The sequence below is a fragment of the Schistocerca cancellata genome, chromosome 3, assembly GCF_023864275.1.
Source record: "Schistocerca cancellata isolate TAMUIC-IGC-003103 chromosome 3, iqSchCanc2.1, whole genome shotgun sequence".
NCBI classification, from domain to species: Eukaryota; Metazoa; Arthropoda; class Insecta; order Orthoptera; family Acrididae; genus Schistocerca; species Schistocerca cancellata.
In genome coordinates, this window is record NC_064628.1 from 840,911,912 (window position 1) to 840,936,952 (window position 25,041).

A 25,041-nucleotide genomic window follows, 5' to 3' on the forward strand; every position below is an offset into this window, starting at 1 on the left:
TTTAAATCGATTGAAAAAATTCAGACACGCAAGAGTAAACAGCAGAAACAATTATTTGAATAAAAAGATTTTAATATGACACATTTTTAAGGAGTAAAAAGTGTAAATTAATTTCACCGACCATCCCCCCTCCTACCCCATCCCCCCGCCTCATACAGATTCCTAACCCCATTCAGACAGCCCTGAAAACTTCTGCTTGTGGAATTTTTTATAGCTATGATAATACTTGTAAAATTTAGAACGAAAAACGTGGGTCGCATGCAATACATAATAGTAATGAGTGTAGACAGTAACTGTGGTTGAGAAAAATCACACAACACTTCATATCATTTGCAATGCAACGACACTATTAGAGACTTACATGAACTATTACACATCAACTATCTATTCGATGCACACTACGTTTTCCGTTTTAAATTATACAAGTCTTGTCATAGCTATTCAGAATTCATAAGCACAAATTTTCAGGACTATCTGCATGAGGTTATGAGTCTGTAAGCGTCTAGGAGAAGTTATTTTATACATTTTAGTCCTTTTGAGGACATGTTATATTAAAAGATTTTTATTTAAATAATTATTTTAATGCATAATATCATATCGCCCGTGATATGTCGATTCATTACTCTTTTATTATTACTTGATCGAATAACTTCTGCCCTTTACAGACGACTGTACGCACTTCAGCCAAATTCTGTACCCTCACACTATTTACCTCTGTGCGGTCTCTAATCTGTCTTATCTTATTGTTATGATACGTATGCGAGATATACACTCCTGGAAATTGAAATAAGAACACCGTGAATTCATTGTCCCAGGAAGGGGAAACTTTATTGACACATTCCTGGGGTCAGATACATCACATGATCACACTGACAGAACCACAGGCACATAGACACAGGCAACAGAGCATGCACAATGTCGGCACTAGTACATTGTATATCCACCTTTCGCAGCAATGCAGGCTGCTATTCTCCCATGGAGACGATCGTAGAGATGCTGGATGTAGTCCTGTGGAACGGCTTGCCATGCCATTTCCACCTGGCGGCTCAGTTGGACCAGCGTTCGTGCTGGACGTGCAGACCGCGTGAGACGACGCTTCATCCAGTCCCAAACATGCTCAATGGGGGACAGATCCGGAGATCTTGCTGGCCAGGGTAGTTGACTTACACCTTCTAGAGCACGTTGGGTGGCACGGGATACATGCGGACGTGCATTGTCCTGTTGGAACAGTAAGTTCCCTTGCCGGTCTAGGAATGGTAGAACGATGGGTTCGATGACGGTTTGGATGTACCGTGCACTATTCAGTGTCCCCTCGACGATCACCAGTGGTGTACGGCCAGTGTAGGAGATCGCTCCCCACACCATGATGCCGGGTGTTGGCCCTGTGTGCCTCGGTCGTATGCAGTCCTGATTGTGGCGCTCACCTGCACGGCGCCAAACACGCATACGACCATCATTGGCACCAAGGCAGAAGCGACTCTCATCGCTGAAGACGACACGTCTCCATTCGTCCCTCCATTCACGCCTGTCGCGACACCACTGGAGGCGGGCTGCACGATGTTGGGGCGTGAGTGGAAGACGGCCTAACGGTGTGCGGGACCGTAGCCCAGCTTCATGGAGACGGTTGCGAATGGTCCTCGCCGATACCCCAGGAGCAACAGTGTCCCTAATTTGCTGGGAAGTGGCGGTGCGGTCCCCTACGGCACTGCGTAGGATCCTACGGTCTTGGCGTGCATCCGTGCGTCGCTGCGGTCCGGTCCCAGGTCGACGGGCACGTGCACCTCCCGCCGACCACTGGCGACAACATCGATGTACTGTGGAGACCTCACGCCCCACGTGTTGAGCAATTCGGCGGTACGTCCACCCGGCCTCCCGCATGCCCACTATACGCCCTCGCTCAAAGTCCGTCAACTGCACATACGGTTCACGTCCACGCTGTCGCGGCATGCTACCAGTGTTAAAGACTGCGATGGAGCTCCGTATGCCACGGCAAACTGGCTGACACTGACGGCGGCGGTGCACAAATGCTGCGCAGCTAGCGCCATTCGACGGCCAACACCGCGGTTCCTGGTGTGTCCGCTGTGCCGTGCGTGTGATCGTTGCTTGTACAGCCCTCTCGCAGTGTCCGGAGCAAGTATGGTGGGTCTGACACACCGGTGTCAATGTGTTCTTTTTTCCATTTCCAGGAGTGTATGATGGTGAGAGCATAACGGGCGCACAGTGTTCTTCGAATACAGGTTCTCTAAATTTACGCAACAGAGTTTCGCAGTAACCATGTCGTCTTTCACCCAAAAATTTCGATTTAGGACCCTGAGAATTTGTGTTACACCTTCGAATTGCCTGTATCGATATGTTAAGATCCTAGCAGTGTCTCTGAATTCGTTCGGGGTCTGTTGTCAATCATACTTTGATTATTGTCCGAATCCTGGAACAATACACTATAAACAGTGGCACTAGTGTTTTAGATGAGATTTCATTTGCAGATGCATTGCATTTTCTCAGAGACCTTGAAAAAATGTAAGTCGTCACTCCACCTACCCCAACACTGATTTAAGTATTCTGCTCTTTCCTATCGCTTCTAAGTGTTAGCCCTAGGATGGGCAAAATAAAACTGACCCGGAATATTTCATGCACCTTAAGCTAGCCAAACCAACTTACATTATCTGCTCCTCGGATGGATGGTGTTAGTTGGGTTGCGTATCTTAAGATGCATGAAATACACTGAAAGGTAAAAGAGGACGACGCACCATGAAGGAATTACCCAAATGGGACGGAAATCGGTATATGTGATACACATGCACAGACAAACAATTTATCACAATTTCAGAAAAACTAAATCATTTATTCAAGAGAAAGAGCTTCACAAATTGAGAAAATCAATAACAAGTTGGTCCACATCTGACCCTTACGCAAGCAGTTATTCGACTTGGCACTGATTGACAGTGTTTCTAGATATTCTCCTGAAGGATACCGTGCCAAATTCTGTCCAAATGGCTCGTTAGATCGTCAAAATTCCGAGCTAGTGTGATGGCCCTGTCCGTCAAACGTTCTCAAGTGGGGAGAAATCCGACGACTTTGCTAGCTAAGGTAGGGTTTGGCAAGCATCAAGAAAACCAGTAGAAACCCTTGCCGTGTGCGGGCGGGCATTGTAGCTGAAATGTAAGCCCAAGTACCCTTGCCATGAAGGGCAACAAAACGGGACATAGAATATCGTCGACGTACCTCTGTGCCGTAAGGGTGCCACAGATAACAACCAAAGAGGTCCTGCTACGAAATAAAATGGCAGAGGACCTTTAATTCTATCACTAATCTAGATTCCTGCATAACTTGATTTCCGCGTATATTGTTCATTTGTACCCTAAACCGATGAGAAGTGTCACATCCTTGCTTTGCGATGGTGAGGTGCCTCTGCGTTGTTTGCCTTGGCTTTTGATGACAGCCAGCGTAGTCGGATAAATGTTCTCGTTCTGGCGTAACGAGTAAACAGTGGGGAAACGCTCACTAAGTATAGTACACAGGTTCTTAATGATTCTAGTTTTCCTGGACAAATTGTCGTATCTATGGATCTTGGCAAAAATTAATTCAAATTTTCTAGCTATTTCAAGCCACGTTTCTGAGGGTACAAGCAAACCCCCACGAGAAATCATGCCCAGACATCCGCTTGATGTATCTTCTGGCATTGTGCGTAATTCGCCAGTCGGTGTGACCAGTGATCTGTCGTACTATCTGCATCGGTATGCTGCGTATGTAGCAAGAAATTTGAGTCCTTTATCGCTGCGGTCGGAAGCCAATAACACTGGTGAAACATAGAAATCTACTGCTGTGAGATCTAGGTCTTCGGTCTCCTTCTCTGCTTCAACCATTGCCAGTGTCTGAGACATACCTGGCCGGATGCTGCCAAACACCGTTGCAGTCACAAATCTTCGTTCTTCGTCTGGCTCAACACACGATGTATTAGAAAGAAGACCATCAAGTGCGTTTGCTCCCAACAACAACAATCTTATACGGCTCTTTACCTCAACTGGTGATGGATGATTATAAAAATGTCCCAGGCCTCTTATAAGGGAAAAAATGTTCTCCAGGCTGTCTTGATTTAGCCTTGCAGTGAGAATATATTCAGTATTATAAGCCGCTAAGTCACTGAAGAGGCCCAAAAGTGAAAGTATAGTTTTCAAAAATCCTTTTTGAAATAGTAGACGATGCTTTGAGGCGCCAACGCATATTTTCTCAGAGCATTTACAAAATTTACGTAGGCATTATTCTTGGGCTTCAAAATGAAAGCCGAATCCACAAGTTAATGGTTTATTACTTTCGCGAGCCATTGAACTGACAACATCGAGTAACTCATCCACCATCTGTATGAAATCATTGGCGTGCTATTCTTCAGCATTAAATAACGAATCGACTGTGCAGTTGTGTGAGATTGAAATTGAGCTTCTGAGTGTACTCGCTGTCGTTCTCTGTAATGTGTTGATGAGATAACTTAGGGCATATTTTCATCTCGCCACTGTACAAAATTAACAGTTTCTCGAACACAGCTTTTGTATCTGCCTTGTTTCCCAACACAATGCATTGGTTTCTCAAACGTTTTAGCAGATGTGGGACGTGAACGAACACCCACACGCGTTTCAGAGAGTTACTTCTGTGCGGGAAACAAGTATTTTTGTGAGTAACACAGACAGACAGAAGTAGTCTTTTCGCCAATGTCTGCTACGTCAGCCACGACGTTAAAGCAAATACTGGTCAACGAGACAGTTATTTCAGTCAAGAGTGCAGCTATAATTTGAATATCAAAACTAAAGTAGATGGGCTGCTTCCTCGCGCCATAACAACGAAGACATTGCTGCGAGGTCCAAGTCTCCTGTCATCTTGCTGCTCATAACAAAATTTGCTGTCAATGTTAATTTCATCAAATAAAACACAAATACCTTCCCTGTCAGTCAGTGTTCCAGCCTCCAATTACATCATTACTAAAACATCCTTCAAAATACCTGGATAGCAACTGAAACTGCGGTTTATCCAAGAAAGCAAGATTCGTACTGCAGATAGAGGACACGCAAAGTAATCGATTTGCAGAAGTCCTCTCTGTCCCATGAAACCCATTTTGACCCTTGTAAGACACTTCTGATATGACTGGATGAAAATATTTTGTCCAGTATTCGATGAATTTCACGAGACACAAGTGCGTTTTAATTCCATTCGTCATCCTGCAGATGTCATTTCGTTGGTGACAACTGACTTCGAAGAGCTTTGTTACCTGCTCGCAGTTTATTGCATTTGCTTACCAGACGAGCGTTTCTGCTCTGCAAGGCCCCGACGGAATTCAGTAAACTGACTTTCTCCAGATCATTACAAACACTTCATCTGTAACTGTGCATTTATCAACACACTTATTCCGTGATAAAAGCTTTTTTGAAGTCTCTGTGCTTCTTCTATGGATCTCACGTTTGTTGAAATGATCCTTCCTTTCTTCTGTTGCACGTGGTGGACTATGGCTGGCTCTACTACATTGAGAGCCAGAAAAAACTGGTACACCTGTCTAATAGCGTGTGTGGCCCCAAGCAGAAGTGCCGCAATACGACGTGTCATGGACTTGACTGATGCCTGAAGTAGTGCTGGAGAGAACTGACACCATAAATCAGTAAGAGTACGAGGAGGTGAAGATCTCTTCTGAACAGCACGTTGCAAGACATCCCAGATGCTCATAAATGTTCATGTCTGGGGAGTTTGGTGGACAGCGGAAATGTTTAAACTCAGAAAAGTATTCCTGGAGCCATTCTGTAGAAATTCTGGACGTGTGGGGTGGCATATTGTCCGCCGGCCGGTGTGGCCAAGCGGTTCTTGGTGCTCCAGTCTGGAACCGCGCGACCGCTGCGGTCGCAGGTTCGAATCCTGCCTCGGGCATGGATGTGTGTGATGTCCTTAGGTTAGTTAGGTTTAAGTAGTTCTAAGTTCTAGGGGACTGATGACCTCAGATGTTAAGTCCCATAGTGCTCAGAGCCATTTCAACCATTTTTGTCATATTGTCCTGCTGGAATTGCCCGAGTCCGCCGGAATGCATAACAGACGTGAATGGATGCAGGAAATCAGACAGGATGCTTACGTATGTGTCACCTGTCAAGAGTCGTATTTAGACGTATCAGGGGTCCCATAACACTCCAACTGCACACGCCCCACACCATTACCGAGCCTCCACCAGCTTGAACAGTCCCCTGCTGACATGCAGGGTCCACGGATTCAGAGGTTGTCTCCATACCCCTACACGTCCATCCACTCGATACTATTTGAAACGAGACTCATCCTATCGGACAACATGTTTCCAGTCATCAACAGTCCAATGTCGGTGTTGATGGGCCCAGGTGAGACGTAAAGCTTTTTGTCGTGCAGTCATCAAGGGCACACGAGTGGTCTTCTGGCTCCAAAAGCCCATATCAATGACGTTTCATTGAATAGTTGACTCGCTGACACTTGTTGATGGCCCAGCATTGAAATTGCAGCAATTTGCGGAAGGGTTGCACTTCTGTCACGTAAAACGATTCTCTTCAGTCGTTTTTAGTCCCATTCTTGCAGGATCTTTTTCCGGTCGCAGCGATGTCGGAGATTTGATATTTTACCGGATTCCTGATATTCATGGTACACTCGTGAAATGGTCGTGTGGGAAAATCCTCAATTCATCGCTACCTTGGGGAGATACTGTGTCTCATCGCTCGTGCCCCGACTATAACACCACGTTCAAACTCAAATCTTGATAACCTGCCATTGTAGCAGCAGTAACCGATCTAACAACTGCGCCAGACACTTGTCTTATATAGGCGTTGCCGACCGCAGCGCTATATTCTGCCTGTTTACATATTTCTGTATTTGAATACGCATGCCTATACCAGTTTCTTAGGCGCTTTACTGTGGTACAAGGGAAATTACACGTTGGAAATGCATCACTCTTCTGCACTCGTTTCCGCGGTAAGTTTAGGAGCTCCGAACGCAACTCTCTGTCATAATCAGTACTATTGAAATGACGAGAACATATTCTAGCGTTTGCAGCACTCACAGAGTCTTTTCTGTAGCATTTCTACAGCCATATCCTTCTCGGACTTGCATCGCCAGGGAAATTATTAAACATAACTTCAGTTCCTTCTACGTTGCGGTTGTGATAATTACAGCCAACAACAGCACAATCTGGCGATGCTTGTGTACACTAAAACATTTCCAGTTCACTACACAGAAGTAACAACACTAAAACGACACCACTCACGAAAAAACATATCCTCCATCTCATATAAGCGTGGGCGCGAAGTGTTCCACGGTGAGCTATTATGCACAGTGGCGGAAACGTGTTCGCTGTTGACCAGCTCTTACTGTACGACGCCGCCCCCCCCCCCTCCTCCCCCGCCGTTTAGAACAGATCGCTCTGAGATGCGGTGCACTATTTATGGGCAGTACATATTGCGATTACAGCGCCATCTGTTAACAGTTTTCCGAACTATTTCGATACTTCTGTAGCAAATTCTACAATTTTCATAACACTGCTTGTTGGACTCGTCTATCGGCTTAGTTTTCAGTAAGTTACATCTTCAGCTGGAGGTTGTTCTGTAATCGATTTGTTTGCTTTCCTGTCTCTCATAAAAATTACCAACAGGTAGGTGTCTCTCTGTAGTTAACTTAGCAACCCTCAGGTTTTGAATAGTTTTCACATGAAAAGTCCAAATCTCACTGGCGTAATCCAAAACAGGGAATACACAGTGATTGTAAACTTTACCTTTCAGATACATCAGACACTTGGTGCTGAAAATCATATCTTGTTTACCAAAATCACTCCAAACCATTCTACTTTTCTCTTTATCTCTTTCACTGTCTTCAGTTGCCTAAATACAAAAACGCATACAGTGATTCTGTGACTTCATTGTCAAATTGTACTGTTTCCTGCTAGACGTGTGTGACTGTGCATTAATTTACTATGACACCCCATGCTACAGGGCCATGGTGTTTGAGGACCCGAACAACTGGTATGCGGACGATGGCAGCCTGAGCCGACAGCTGTGCGAGCTGCCCTCCCAGGACGAGTCCAAGAAGGAGGACGACGACTTCGAGTGCTGTGCCTGCGATGAGGCCAAATACAAGGTAGCTCAGCTCAAGAGGTAAACCCGTCCTTAGAGGCGATGCATTTCTCGTCCTGAAACACAACTTGGAATCCTATTTACTTTAATTATGTGACCACAACTGCTGAGGTGTGTGCTGGTGCATTGTCGTGATGGAAAAACTCTTTTGCGGTCAAATCGCCGGCGTTTTTCTTGCAGGTCGGTTTTCAAACGGTCCAATAACGATGAGGATTATCCGTTGCGAATCCCAAAAGACAGTCATCATAACCTTTCCGGCCGAAGGAATGGTCTTCCCCTTTATTGGTTCAGATTCTCCCATGGTGACCAATTGTTTAGATACTTGTTTGGTCTCAGGAGTATAGTAATGTATCCATGTTTCATCCACAGTGACGAAACGACGCTTTAAGTCTTGCTAATTCTTCCTGAACAGCTGCAAACCATCCTTGCAACACTTCACACGATTCCGTTTTTGGTCAAGCGGGAGAATCACGGAACCCATCTTGCGGATAGTTATCTCGTGTCCAAATGTTTATGCAAAATATTATGTACCCATTCATTTGAGATGCCCACAGCACTAGCAATCTCACGCACCTTAACTCTGCTGTCATCCATCACTATATCATGGATTTTATCAATGATTTCTGGAGTCGTAACCTCCACAGGGCGTCCAGAACGTTCAGCATAGCTTGTGCCCATATGGCCCCTCTGAAAATTTTGAAACCACTTATAAACTGTTCTAATCGAAGGTGCAGAGTCACCGTAATGTTTATCAAGCTTCTCTTTAGTCTCCTGAGGCGTTTTTCCTTTCATGAAGTAATGTTTAATCACCACACGAAATTCTTTTTTGTGCATTTTTTGACAATTACTCGACTTCCTTGATTCACACGAATGCCAAACACAAAGAAATAGACCAATACGGCTGAAACTTGGTGTGTGTTCTTCCCAAAGATGCTACTAACTAAACATGACCTCTATATGCACCAGTGGTGCTATCTCTCGGAATTTGCCCGGTCTTTTCAAACGCCCCTCGTATTTATCTGAGGATTAATTAGGAAACATTTATTGGCAAACTCGGATCGGTCTTCCGCACTGCTGCTTTTACGAAATAGTCTGAAAAAGAGTCTCCAGCCTCGCTTTGACCCAAGAGACAGGTTTAAACTTGTGTGCGCGGCAAATCAATGATTAATTGCCTGTAGCTGTCTAACTGCATTCAGAAAGTTTCTGAGTATGGGCCATTGAACTGGAAAACGTACAGCGCTGTTGGTCAATACACCGCCTCCAAATGGTACCAAGGAACCGACAATATTCACAAGGACAGAACTGGGTAACACTTCAAACTCAGTAAGTCGGAAGTCATACAAAAACTTCAACGTTTCGCCGTGCAAATATGATTTATTAGATTCAGTTACATCTCACCAAGTCCTCCTCTTACATTAAATATCACCTAAAGCTAGCAAACGGCTTCGCGTGTACTATGAGGCAAGTGCCTACCGAGCATATACACACTCACTACAGTATAACGATCTCCTAGAGAACTAGGAAACGACGAATCTGAATGCCATCCACACACACACACACACACACACACACACACACACAAACGGGAACGCATTTTCCAGTTACTGTATGCCTTCTGTATCGGAAAAATAACTTAAGAGTATCAGTGACAACTAACTTCAGAATTGTTAAACACTTTTAAACACCACCTCCACCCCAGAGGCCACGCAGTTTCCTACCTACACGAAGGGTTGTTGCCATCTAACTCGTATTTTGCGATCTGCAAGAAACTCCAAAAATTACGTTTAAACATTTCGACCTTCAGGAAATGAGGCTTACGAGCAGCCTTATCATACCCATATGATAGAGAAACTACACCGAAAAATATGTAAATGGTCAGGGAATGAACAGGTCACATGCACGCAAGACATTGCACAACAACACAGAATAACTCATCACACGATGACCTCACACAGGACTTACAGGGCAAAAACACACGCACAAGAAAACAAAATGGCGCATACTCTTCTACACTGGACTCGCATTCGGGAGGACGACGGTTCAATCCCGCGTCCAGCCATCCTGATTTAGGTTTTCCGTGGTTTCCCTAAATCGCTTCAGGTACATGCCGGGATGGTAACTTTGAAAGGGCACGGCCGACTTCCTCCCCCATCCTTCCCTAATCCTATGAGATCGATAACCTCACTGTTTGGTCTCTTCCCCAAACAACCCAACCCAACCGCAACTCTCCTACAATAATAAAATAGTTCACAGAATTTACAACATTTTAAAGAAATAGAGCTTTCTAATAGGGTACAAAACAGACAACAGAACACAGAAAAATCTTAGAACACAGGAAACTCCCTCAGTCATAATGGACAGAGTAGGCATTTATGACCTTACATGCACGGGGCAAACATGCATGAACTTTAAAACAAGATATTTAGAGATTTAAAAAGTAACTGCTCCTCCATCACACTTGCTGCCCACATAATAGCGCGTAACAGTCACCTAACTAAAATAGAAAAAGATTTAAAGATATTAGAAACCACGCACAGCTTACACAACACACTGATAACAGAGGAAAACTTCCACGTACAGAATACATTAGCTGAAGTGAAACAGATTGGAAACGACGACACTATGCTATGCAATGGAGTACAACTAAACACACTAAAAGAGCTGTACAGGAAATACGACACAAACAGATAAACACACACACACACACACACACGCACACACACAGAGAGAGAGAGAGAGAGAGAGAGAGAGAGAGAGCGGGGGGTGGGGGGGGGGGGAGGGAGGTTGAGGGGAATGGACAGAGGGACAAAGCGAACAAAGTTCGATTCGATGACAGCTAATACGAAAACAAGTGAACAACAACAGGGACTGCGCATGCATTTCCACGACAGTTGAGAATGCAGGAGAGAAGTAAGTAATGGTAAAATACAGTCGCGAAACATTTACACGCAACAAAATTACGTTTATAGATAAAGTGGTTTGTTAACTCGCCAACAAAACTCACAGTAACATCATTTAGCCGCACATGAGAAGATACCAATATACAGTAAGGTAAAGAGGATCCTATAGAACGCAACATTGTAGAAAAATTAAGGTAATAATTACAACTGACAAAAATTGTTCTAGCCCTAATATTGTTGCAATATTTATTACTTAAAACATACTTACATTTTACAGAACTGAATAAAAGGACACACCGATGATGACACAAAGGTGCTGAAACATGTTTGGGCTTTACAGAAAACAGTTGCTTACATAATAGTCAGACCTAAACTAAAATAATTTTAGGAGCTGCGTAATGGCGTTCTCATTCCATTCCCTTCCACCACTACCACACTGCTTTGGAAAGTGCTGCTTCCTCTCACTAGTTTAGCGCCGGCCGTTGTGGCCGAGCGGCTCTAGGTGCTTCAGTCTGGAACCGCGTTGCTGCTACGGTCGCATGTTCGAATCCAATCCTGCCTCGGACATGGATGTGTGTGCTGATCTTAGGTTAGTTAGGTTTAAGTAGTTCTAAGTCTAGGGGACTGATGACCTCAGATGTTAAGTCCCATAGTGCTCAGAGGCATTTGAACCATCACTAGTTTATCGCTAACAGGTGCTGGGAAACACGTGATGTCAGGCGAAAATCACTAGCCCTTAAGCCGGCCTAGCAGGCTTCGAAGTCAGACCACTTCAGATGAATTAGGAGAAGACCAGCACATCGGCTCCAAAGTGGCCACAACACATTTATACATGATGCCGGCTCTTGAGTCTGTAACGGCAATGGGAACGCCGCTGCACTAAAGCCGGGATTATTTTACAGTGTAAGAAACTGTACCGTGCTATATTCTACAAACGCGGAGGATCCTGCATGAAAATGTTTTTGCGACAGCCTCTCGACTGAGCACCTAACCTTTCATCCTCGCACAAGACCAACAACTCTTTGCTTCATGACTTGGTCCGGCAGTCTGTATATCTTATGCACATATCGCTGAACTAGCAACTATATCGTTGCATCTACCTTCTATAACTTACAGATTACACAAATAATTAGAATTACAAAACTGTAGATAATGTCTGAATTTCAGGACGATGTGATACTCCCAAGTGGCACAGTCAGAGCCTTTAAATAATAGGATGAAAGTTAAGGAAGTGTGGGGATGTTCGCATAGCGCAATCTAGGCAATTTTTACACGTGTCTACGATCAATAGTGTTGCTTGAGGAACGTGACGAACAAATCGCCAATGAGTCACATCCCAAATATTGAAATTGCTGGATATGGAAATAATGATGGCTGGTGTTCTTTAAAGAAGGTTTGCATATTCCTCGCAGCTTCTGACCGGTTACTGTTTATACGAAATATGGCACGCTGAGTTGCGGTATTCTCGTTCCAGAAACTTCCTGCCATAACAGTTTCTGTTAAAATAGACACAATATGTAGTAGTCAGTATCACTTACTGTGTCCCAGTGTCTCAGTGGTACTCCAAAACTTCACGCCTAGCATTTTTCCGCCATGCCGCTCAACAATGCAGGCTGCTGCATCTGGTCATCACACATTTATTTATTTCCCATGAACTTCAATTTCTCTTTCAGACTTCTGTTTTGTTTCCTGCACTAATTTTCAGCTTCTCAGAAGCTTGAAAACGTGGTGGATAGATTCCAACCCTGCCCTCCCCTTCTCAACTACCATCTTCCTTTGATGCCCTTCGACTCTTACAAAGGCCGTGTGGTTTCTATATATGTTTCAGACAACCTTTCAGACCCCATATTTTGTCACTGACAACGAAAGAATTTCGAAGAGTGTTTTCCAGTCAACATTCTTAAAAGTGTTTTATTGAACCTACAAATGCTGTAAGTGCGGGTTTGTTTTTCTTCAACCTATTTTCGGAGATGTCCTAGTGCCAGCATTACCTTAATTTCCCAGAACCAAAACTGATCTTCCCTCAGGTCGGATTCTTTGGTATTGGAATTATCACATTATTCTGAGAGTCTGAAGGTATTTCGCCTGAGTCATATATCCTGTATTCACTACGAGAAAGCCCCAGATACTTTTATAAGCTACGTTGTTTTACGAGTTGTTTCTCGAACTGCACATGATGCCTAAGCTGCAGCACGGTTTTGGACATGGTTTCAGATGGTGTTCGAGGGCATCTGGTCGAACAAGACCCACCCGAAGGACTTCCCCTTCTCGCTATGGCTGACGCACTTCAGCGACGTGATCGGGGCGACGCACGAGCGCAACTTCTCCTTCTGGGGGGAGGGCCAGATCGCGACCGACGGACTGATGCAGGTCGCCGAGTGGGGGTCCGTCCGCGGCATGGAGGCCGAGCTGCGGGCCAAGGTGAGTCTCTGCACCTGGGCCTCCGCCTGAGGCTGCTATCTGGTGGACTCCCACCAGCTGCCGAATACTGCGTATGGCGAAACTTTGGGAAATTGCCTAAACAAATTTTGGACATCGAGTCCGAAATCTGAATACCTTGGTTATTGTACTGAAACACTATAGTCTTAGACGTTCAGGACGGTAAGCTAAACACGTTTCTCCCGACAGAGCAAGCACCTGCGGACGCTCATCAAGGCGGCCGGCCTCTGGTACCCGAGGGTCAACTCCAACACGAGCGCCAACTTCAGGGTGGACCGGCGCCACCCTCTCGTCTCGCTGGTGTCCATGCTGGGTAAGACTGCCAACCACCGTGCCGTAATCTTAAACTGGGAGTAGACTCGCTGATAAATGAGGGACAAAACAATTACTACACTCGTTTTTGACTGACCTTTTCCTGTGTGGACATGTGCCTATCGTCTTGAAAGTAAGTACGATTGACGTCACAATAGCGCTTCCTAAGTTTTACAGTCAGGGCACTGAATGGTCAGAGGTTAAATATGAAATGGCAAACGGTTGAGTATTCACGTCAATTGTCCTGTGAATGTCTACTTACGACATTTCGAGGGCCACATTAAATGAAGAACTTAAGAGATTGAAACGTCCCCTTAGAAAAATTATTAAATTACTGTGTTGATAAATCTCTTACATTATTTGATTTACAAAGAGCTGAGCAAAACTGAACGTACTCAGACATTTCGCTCTTTACCTATTCTGATCAACACTAAACTGACAAACAATATTTTTTTAGCGCAACGCAATCTGAATTTCAATAATCCCTACAAAAGAATGGCCCTGACTAACATTAACCTATACCTTTCACCAATCACTTACCTCACAAAAATCTTCGTTACTCTAACTACTGCAATACAGCAAGCGCCACTACTGCCAGCTAAATAAAAGATTCAAACTACTGAAGGCACTAACTACTGATAGGCATAGTTAGCAAATGAAAGATTTTGATAGAGAACAAACAATGTATTTACCTTAATAGTGTTCAAAAGTCATAATATATATAGCAGTTCATGACATTCATTCTTATAAATGTACTGTTTCTGATGGACACACGTCCAGATCATCCGCTCTCAAAAATCCGCCATCTCACTTCCCCACATCCACCACTGCTGGCGGCTCACCTGCAACTGCGCAACGCTATGCGTTGTTAACAGCCAACAGCCCAACACTAAAATGGCGAATTACAACAATGCAAACCAGCCACAGACTGCACACAGCACAGTCAGTGATTTTCATATAGAGCGCTACGTGGCGTTACCAATAAAAAAAACCTAAACAGCCTACTTACCTCACTTCATACGCCAGCTCTACGGACCGTGAAGACAAGATCTGGTTAATTACACAGCTAATATTGAAGCATTTAAGCAGTCACTGTTCCCGCTCGCCGTACGCGATTAGAACGGGAAGAAACCCTACCACGTGATATTCTCTAACATGCACTTCACAGTGGTTTGTACAGGATGCATGTAGCTGCAGATATTTTGTTTTTAAATCTGCTTTCTAATGTTTCTGGGTGTTCACTTCAGATGTCAATATATTTTTTCGCCTACCCAAGATGATCGAACAGGTATCATAAAACTGTTACGCAGTGAAAAAGAAATTTTTATGAAGTATCTAAAAAATTGTTGTATCATTGTAGTTTTGCCCTGAGACAAATACTTAAGCGCTATATTGCTATTTGAAAAACGGGTAATCTACGTTCTGAAAACTTCTAATAGATAAAAACTGTTTGTCAGACCAAGGTTCAAAACCGGAACCATGCTTTTCGTAAGCAATGCTATGTCGATACAGCTCTCACAGCCTTACTTGTGGATGCCACTTTTCAAGAATTCCTGAGGTGGACAACGTTTCTAGAATATGGAATGAAGGAAATGTTAATAGTTTGCTACAAATATCATAAGTAATATTAAACAAAGAAATGTTGCTAAAAGAAATGTACCCAAATCTAGTCTCTTGATTTTCTTTTATCAAGTCCAGCATATGCATTCTGGAAGCCACAGAAATCATTGTACTATAACTGATCCTCACCCATGTTGAGATTCAATTTGTTGGGAAAGCGTCTATGTGGGTTTCTTTGGAGTGTTCATAAAAACCTAGAAATCTCTGGTGTATCCCGGGATTAACATCGAAGTACTGAATCTGCGTTAAGTGTAAGGTTTTGTATTTCCTCGGTTTGGAGCATCTGAGGACACAAAAAAATAAAAGGCTTTATGAAGTGTGCCTACGACTACATCTCGACTGTATGGGCCAAGACCGTTTTCAGAGATAACCGTTGCTTTGTATTGTGTATTGAACTGGGGACCTAGAAACGACGGAGAGGCTTCGTTCCTGCCGTAGCCCTCAGTGGTACACAACCCCACAACAGGCTACAGCAGTCCACTCACTCCCCCGCTGCCCCACACCGAAACCAGGCTTATTGTGCGTTGTGCGGTTCGGCCCCCAGTGAGCCCCCCCCCCTTCCCCCCCCCCCCCGCCACGCCCCCCCTCCCGCGAACGTGTATACCAGACGAGTGTAACCCCAAAGCGTGGTAGAGTAATTATGGTGTACACGTACATGGAGACAATGTTTGTACAGCAATCGCCTACATAATCTAACTGAGGCGGAATAAGGGGAACCAACCCGCATTCGCCGAGGCAGATGGAAAACCGCCTTAAAAACCATCCATAGGCTGGCCGGCACACCGAATGTCGGCAATAATCCGCCGGGCGGATTCGTGCCGTGGGCCGGTACGCCTTACCACTCGGGAAGCAGCGTGTTAGACTGCGCGGCTAGCCGAGCGGGCTAACCGTTGCCATCGTTCTCCTACAGGAAATTTTAGATACAATATTACTGTCTGCCAACGAGGGATGATACAGTTTCATTTGGCTGTCCAATGATTTGTAACTAAGGCAGTGTTTAACACTGTTCAGACGTATATTTCCTCACAAATAAAGTTGTAATTGTTTTACGACACTGCTGTTGTCCCAGAATGTGTTTTTGTGTCTTCTGATGATCAATACAGTTTTTCTTCCTTTAAAACGAGGCGGAGCAAATCACACACTTTGCTGTGAAGTCGTTTTCTTTCATCAACCATGTGGAAAAATCTTTGTTTTCTAACTATCCTTTGTTGAAAGTCATTTATCTTTTAATTTTCTTCTTCGGGATAAACGAACTTGACGAACTGTCTTCATCATTGGAGAAACGACGAAACAACTTTTCCGAACGACGATCCTTCCCGTAAAATTCTCAAACAGAACTTGAAGCATGCTGGCAAATTAACTGCCCAATAATCCCTCATTTAACAGGAAAATGTGTACTTTGAATCATGTATAGTGATTGGAAGAGGAAATTTATCACACATTCTTTCTCGTCGTTCGCTTGCCTCGAAAATTCGGAACAAGGCTGGACAACAGTGTGTCCCGGGTCCCTTTACCCAGAATCCTGGACAGTACTTTAAACACCAGGACAAACTGTACGGGTGGCAATCCTAGGAAAATTTCTTTTCAGAAGAGTAGAAAGGCAGCTGTACTTGCTCATTGTAATACTAGCTCCATCGGAAGTGAAACTTATTAAATTTTCCTTATTTGGTATATTGTCCAAGTTACAACAACACACAAATGACTGGTAGGCCTACAGCTGAGATCAGCTGATTCATAAGCAGTTACTGAAAACTTATATTTGCGAAGCAAATTACGTGGCGCGTCTATACTTTCGTCACCTGTAACATGTACCACATTGCAATGTCTTTCGCTCTACTACATGTAATTTTTAGGGCAATTTCTGGATCGAAACATAGGCTACTGACTTCAGTATGCAGGCAAATGTTCTATAACGTCGCAAGATACGTAGTGTACAGCTATAAATGCTCAGAGCCATATTACTGTCTCCTTAAGTTAATTGTTCACATTTGAGTCCTGGAATGAAAATGAAGTTAATGTTTTCTGCCCTATCGGTCTTGCAGCACATTACACATGCCTCTGCGTTTCTACATGTCTATCAAGAATAGTTTTCGTTCCAGAAGAAATATTTTTACTTTCATACACCTTACAACGTGAAAATTTATCTGTAACTCTAACTGATGTTTCCTTTCTTTTTTCTTTTTTTTGGGGGGGGGGGGGGGAGGGGTTCACTTACCCATTCAGTTTTGTAGTTTTGAGTGTACTTCACTTTTTTCCGAGCTTCCGATGCGCTCATTTTAACTTTAACGAAAACAAACTATTTCAAACCTTTATGCACCAACTGCACGGCTAGAAACACACCACGCGCAACTAACAGCGGTCTGAAGCATCCAACTTCAACAGTGAAACGCTGTGAACCAGTAATTGTTAGCAATATGCACAGCGATAACTGTATATATTATTTACGTTTCCAAACCCTTCACTCATACTATTCGCATAACTAAGGACAGTTGACACCAAGTGACACGTCTTACCATCGTCATTATTCTACAATACTATGACATCATAACTTTGAAAACATATCAGACATTGTTCCCTATGCTGTTCGCATAATTTTACTTACGAAAGTAATGATACCATGTGAACAGCTTGCTTTCTTGGAACGAAGGGTATATGGCAGACTTGTTGTGATAATATTATAAGGAAATAACTACACAAAGGAATTAATGACATTAGCTGTTAGTGGGTTTTGATTTAAATCAATGGAAAAAGTTGAAAATTTGTGCCGGATCAGAATTTGAACCCGTGTCTCCTCGTTAGTAGGCAGATGCGCTGACCATTACGCCATCCAGACACACTGCTCATTCCACCTTCAAGGATTACCCTAGGACACCTCCCATCAGACACAAATTCTCAACTTATCTTACCACTGCGTCCATCACCACATGTAGGGAAAGAAATGGCAATTTTTATTTTCTGCTTAGAGTTGTTATTGCCAAGACACATACACTATGCGATCAAAAGCATCCGGACACCTGGCCGAAAATGACTTAGAATTCGTGGTGCCCTCCATCGGTAATGCTGGAATTCAATATGGTGTTGGCCCTCCCTTAGGCTTGATGACAGTTTCCACTCTTGCAGGCATACGTTCGTACCTGAAGGTTTCTTGGGGAATGGAAGGCCATTTTTCACGGAGTGCTGCACTGAGGAGAGGTATCAATGTCTGCCGGCGAGATCCGCCACGAAGTCGGCGTTCCAAAACATCCCATAGGTGTTCTATAGGATATAGGCCAGGACTTCGTGCAGGTAGTCCATTACAGGGATGTTACTGTCGTGTACCCACACCGCCACAGGCCGTGCATTATGAACAGGGGCTCGATCGTGTTGAAAGATGCAGTCGCCATCCCCGAATTGCTCGTCAACAGTGGGAAGCAAGAAGGTGCTTGAAACATCAATGTAGGCCTGTGTTGTGATAGTGCCACGCAAAACAACAAGGTGTGCAAGCCCCCTCCATGAAAAACACGACCACACCATAACACCACCGCCTCCGAATTTTACTGTTGGCACTACACGCACTGGCAGATGACGTTCAGCAGGCATTCGCCGTACCCACGCCATGCAATCGGATCGTCACATTGTGTACCGTGATTCGTCACTCCACACAACGTTTTCCACTGTTCAAACGTCCAATGTTTATGCTCCTTACACCAAGCGAGGCGTCGTTTCGCATTTACCGGCGTGATGTGTGGCTTATGAGCAGCCGCTCGACCATGAAATCCAAGTTTTCTTACCTCCCGCCGAACTGTCATAGTACTTGCAGTGGATTCTGATGCAGTTTGGAATTCCTGTGTGATGGTCTGGATAGATGTCTGCCTATTACACATTACGACCCTCTTCAACTGTCGGCAGTCTCTGTCAGTCAACAGACGAGGTCGGCCTGTAAGCTTTTGTGCTGTACGTGTCCCCTCACGTTTCCACTTCACCATCACATCGGAAACAGGGGACCTACAGATGTTTAGGAGTGTGGAAATCTCGCGTACAGACGTATGACACAAGTGACACCCAATCACCTGACCACGTTCGAAGTCAGTGAGTTCCGCGGAGCGCCCCATTCTGCCCTCTCACGATGTCTAATGACAACTGAGGTCGCTGATACGGAGTACCTGGCAGTAGGTGGCAGCACAATGCGCCTAATATGAAAAACGTATGTTTTCGGAGGTGTCCGAATACTTTTGATCACATAGTGTATTATGATGAGCGGTCAAATGAAAACCGAACACCCGCGACAACGGGACCATGCAATGACTCCATTCAAAGATAATCACCACACGCGTTAAGACATTTATGCCACTGGGAAACCAGATGATCAATTGCGATCGGCCTCTTAGGGAACCACAATCGCACCCGTCCTTGCAATTCCCCGTCCAGCTAAAACCAACGTCCATACACGTCTTTCTTCAGGTCGCCAAGGATATGAAAATCACACGGTGAAAGATCCGGGCTATATGGAGGATGTTGCAGTGTTTCCCAACCAAACTGCTGGAGTTTTCGTCCGAGTGGCAGTGTGGGGTTGGGAGTTATCGTGGGACAGGACGATTCCCTCTGACAGCATTCCTGGGCGTTTTGCTTTTGACCTTATGGCGCATCGCAGTTTATGCAGTGTCTTCATTGCGCTGCGCATTGATTGCGGTTCCACACTCGAGGTCCTCGACGAATAGAGGGCCCCTGCAGTCAAAGAAGGTCATCATGAGTTCAGCGGAACTTGTGTGAAAGGCTTTGGATTTCTTTGGCGTCATAGATGTGGAATGTTTGAACTGTTGGCTTTGCCGTTTGCCCTCAGGCTGTCGGAATGCTGCTGGATGGAATCATCCTGTTGCACGATGACGCCCAGCCCCACATTGCCAATTGGAAGAAGGCTATGCTTCAGCGATTCGGTTGGGAAACGCTGCAGAATCCTCCATACAGCCCGGATTTTTCGTGGTTTGATTTTCACTTGAAGAAAGACATGCGTGGACGTCGATTTCAGTTGGACGAGGGAATGGATCCTTAAGCGGCCGTCCACTTTCTACAAAACAGGAACTGATCTTCTCATCTCCCAGTAGGATAAATGTCTTGATGCGTGTGGTGTTCCGTTTTACTTGACTGCTCCTGATATACACAGATAAGCAGAGATTTTAAATAAAATCAATGGGAGGAATAAACTTTAAGAAAGTGGGCACAACACCTGGGGCTGATAAGAGAGATGAGGAATTCACAGAAGGAAGGTTCAAAACGTAGTTGTCATCTCGAGAAACAACGAATCGATCAAATGGCTTACCAGCATTCGACAAAGTAAAAATTACTTTGAAAGAATAAACTCAATGTGATAGAAACAGGAGTTTTGTTCTTTTTTGCCTTTTAATTTTTTTCAAAAAGCAGGACATCTTCTGCACTGTCGATTGTTTTAAAGGCATGTTTACATGTATCAAAATTAAAGCGAAAAACAAGTTTGCAGGGCTAGTTAGAGCTAATGCAAAAGTGTATAAATTTTCAAGGCGAATATTTTGAAAATGAATAAAACTTTCTTTGCAAAAAACTAATTTTTTCATATGTTTGTAAAAAACATAAAAGACAGTCCTCGTAGCGGTAGTTGCAGCAACAGCAATCTAACTTAATGTGTTGTGCACAATGAACTATTTTGCAGGACCTACCCCAGACTGGATTGTCGGTGTATCAGGCCTTAACTTGTGTAAGAAAGACTGCACCTGGATGGAGGAGAAGATAGTTGACTTGTTCCCATATGACGCGGGAACAGACAGCGGGATAACGTACATGGTGAGTAGCTGATAACGGAGAAACGATTTATGTTAAAAATGTAATTCCACTGATTTTTCTTGACCTTAACTTTCACTCTTGTTCAGTGTCAGTGTTGTACCATTCCAAATACTTTTCTTTGGCTGGTAAACGCCACGCCATTGTTTACAGACATCGTGCAAGTCTAGAAGGCTTCTGCTGTAAAAACTGCTCGAGATAAAAAAAAAAAGACACTGCAAGAGGCCTACTTTGTCAGTACCATGTAATACTGCCTCTAGCATTCATAATTACCACAGACTGCCGAGGAAAGGAGTCCACAAGTTTCTTCAGATATGTTATATCAGACTGAAAGCACTCACTTATGATTAAACCGGGAAGAGCTACAAAATTGCAGGGATGCTACTTGCTATGTTTCTCACGATTTTCCAAATGGGCCCATATGTTTTCTGTAGGATTAGGATAGGGCAATTTAACGGGCTAGTCAAGATATTCATCAAATTAGAAACATATGTGTGCAGCCCTGTGAATACAGCTGTTGTCATCTTGTAAGATGAGTGTAGTAGTGGGACAAGGCCGGTGCGAGCGCATTTTATTAGCGCAGGTTGCCTACATCAGGGGCAGGTATGCACTCAGGGACAAACCTATTGTTCTCCTTTGATTGACAGGCCCTTAACGTATTGTTCTCCTTTGATATACAGGTCCTTAACCTATTGTTCCTTTTGATTGACAGTTCCTTAACCTATTGTCCTCCCGCCCCCTCTCCCTCACCCCGACCCCTCAGGAAATCTCCCTCCCTCTCTGCTACAGGTACACTTTCAGGTCTGAGTTATTGGAATAGACCCGCCCGTTCTTATCGATTTGATTGACTACTTAATTAAATTGATCAATTAATTAACTTCTCCTCCTCTGGTAAAGCCCCTCCCCTCCCACCCTCCCTCCCAGAAATTAGCAGGAAAAAGACTCAGTTGATCTGTCATTTGGAGGAAATTCGGTTGCAGAGTGAGGAATATTGTCTAAGCGCTTTAGCAATGTATAGAATATTATTTAATTATTTATGGCAGTGTGTGGAATGTAGTTTATTTATTTAGTTAAAGAATTTGTCCAGAAATCGATTGTTGTGTGTGGCATATAGCTTAAACAATTTAGACAATGTTTGGAATATTGTTTATTTAAATAATTTAGGGGATTCAAGGCAGTGTATGAAATATATGGAAACTGGTGGCTCTTTGGAGAGGAAGGATCTCATAACAGGAAATTCAAGGGTACATTGTTTATTTATAAAAAATTCAGTCTGTGGGGGTTTGATTTCTCTTGCTCATCATTCTCTGCTATTTGGAAATACGTAGATCTTGTTAGAAGTAATTGCATGGGGCAAACATGTTGCATAACCTAATGTTTGGCACTGTACTCTGGGTGTCTTATCCTAATGTTCAGCCCTTTTGTTGGCACTTGACCTATTTTTCTGTTAAGTGGTTTTCCATGTCACCCCCATTTCCCTAAATATTGTACCACCTTTTATACCAAATTATGTAAGTAGCTATGTTCTACCACCATTTTCTGCTACACTTTTCGAATCTCACATGCTTTTGAACGCCATTTCTGGTACATTTTTCTTTGTCACCTACCCCCTTGAACTATTGCACTGCATTTTACATAAAAATTATACATATTAACCTAGTGTCCTGCACTTAACCTGCTGTTCTGCTCCATGTCACCCACTCACACACACCCTCCCATTAACTATTGTACTGCTAACACCACATTGATATAAAAATCTATGCAAATTAATTAAATCGATGTTCTTACATGTATGGGGTAGTTTTTTTTAATTTGCAGCATCCTATTGGTCGATGAAATCGATGGAATATAGTTTAAACAAACGATCGCTAGTAAAAAACACACACCGCTACCCTACGCCCGACGCCGACGCCGCCAAATCCGCACACGCCCCCACTAGTCGGGGTGCACTGTCGGCGCCTGCGAAGTGACGACGCAGCCGTCAGCTGCCGAGCCACGCACAGGAGTTCGTTCGGGTCCCACAAGCACGAGGCGGTGGCATCCCTTTCGTACTTGACATCTGAGAAATTCCTGTCAAAATATGTGTTCACCTAGGCACCGTTGCTTGGACGATGTTACATATCTGTGGTGTGGGACCAGCGCCTGCAGAGATGTTTGCATAGCATCTAAAAGGTTCTCAATATTATACTAATGTCACATGTCTATGTAAATAACAGCCAATTCCCCCCTCTGGACGTGCTATAGAAATCTGTTGCAGTGCTTCCCAGAATAACGCCGACTGCATCCTTCCTGATAGTCCTAACAAGGCACCCCATCCATCACGGGTTACCCTTGTTTTACTCAAGATGTACCACAAATGCTTCTTCTTCCCAGGTCGATTGAGTACCTCCTCATTATTTACACAATCTACCCATGTAATCCTAAGCACCTTTCTGTAGCACCACATAATGTCTTCTTGAATAAACTGCTTAAAGTGCGGATTTCACTTTCATACATGGCTATGCTCCAGACAATGCTTTAAGAAAAGACTTTCTCACATATAAATTTATAATTGATGTCAACAACTTTCTCTGTTTTAGTAACGCCTTTCTTGCTATAACGAGTCTGCATTTTATCTCTTCCCTACGTCCACCTTCTCAACTTTTGCTTCCCTTTTATGTCCTTTAAGTTTTGTAACTACAGTCTGGTATCTGTACAAGTTGTAGATAACTTTGTGTCCCTGTGTTTTATCCCAGATACTATCAGAATTTCAATGACTATATTCCACTTAAGATTATCAAAAGCTTTCTCTAAATATGTAAATGCTATAAACTTAAGTTTGCCTTTCTTCAGTCTGTCTTCTAGGGTAAGTTGTAGCATCACTATTGCTTCGCGTGTTCAGACAGTACACCGGAATCCAACTTTGTGTAAAGTTTTTTTGTATACCCCATACTTCCCCTTCTCCATACACTACCTGCTCAATAGTATCCGAATACTCCTATTTAATGCGAAATCGACCAATAGATGTCACACGAAGCGGACCCTCCATTGTAAAAGGAGGTGGCGAGTATTGTGTTGACAGTAGAGAAGCGCTAACAAAAAAATTGTTCAAATGGCTCTGAGCACTATGGGGACTTAACATCTGTAGTCACCAGTCTCCTAGAACATAGAACTACTTAAACCTAACTAACCTAAGGACATCACACACATCCATGCCCGAGGCAGGATTCGAACGTGCGACCGTAGCGGTCGCGCGGTTCCAGACTGAAGCGCCTAGAACCGCTCGGCCACACTGGCCGGCAGAAGCGCTAACAGCAGAATGCGTTGATCAAGAAAGCTCAGTGACTTTGAATCTGCCCAAGTCGCCTGTTGGGCATGTAAATGTGATGCGGAAACGCGAATGAATAACCACACCTAAACAAAGACCAGACAGACCCCTTATGCTGATGGACAGGAACCGTCGAACGTTGTGAAGGATGGTTGTCCAAAAGCATATGAAACCAGCTAAATGAGGCAACGTGAGCTACCAGCAGTCCAACTAGCACAATGACTGTGCGTAGAAAGCTAGAATTAACAGGTTACAACGGTCGAGCAGCTCCTCATAAGCTACGCATTTCTGTAGTCAGTGCTAAGCGCCGTTTGAGACGGTGTAAAGAGCGTCGCAGCTGAACAGAGGATGACTGGAAACGAGTGATTTGGATGGATAAATCACACTATATCTTGTGGCAATGCTATGGAAGGGTTTAGGTTTGGCGAATGCATGGAGAACGCTACCTGCCATCATGTTTAGAACCAACAATGAAGAACGGAGGAACTTGCGTTACGGAGTGGGGATGTTTCTCGTGGTTAGGGTGTGGGCCCTTTATTGCACTTAAGTAAATGCTAAT

General features: G+C 44.0%; 1 protein-coding gene across 1 annotated transcript in view; it reads left to right on the forward strand.

Moving 5' to 3' along the window:
• The window catches only part of LOC126175894 (spondin-1), a 211,238-nt gene that overhangs the window by 137,904 nt on the left and 48,293 nt on the right, over positions 1-25,041 (forward strand). Inside the window, exons 4-7 of the mRNA XM_049922950.1 lie at positions 7,974-8,118; positions 13,229-13,435; positions 13,643-13,766; positions 21,048-21,178. Of these exons, the coding sequence (XP_049778907.1) occupies positions 7,974-8,118; positions 13,229-13,435; positions 13,643-13,766; positions 21,048-21,178 (607 nt within the window). The remainder of the gene's footprint in view (positions 1-7,973; positions 8,119-13,228; positions 13,436-13,642; positions 13,767-21,047; positions 21,179-25,041) is intronic.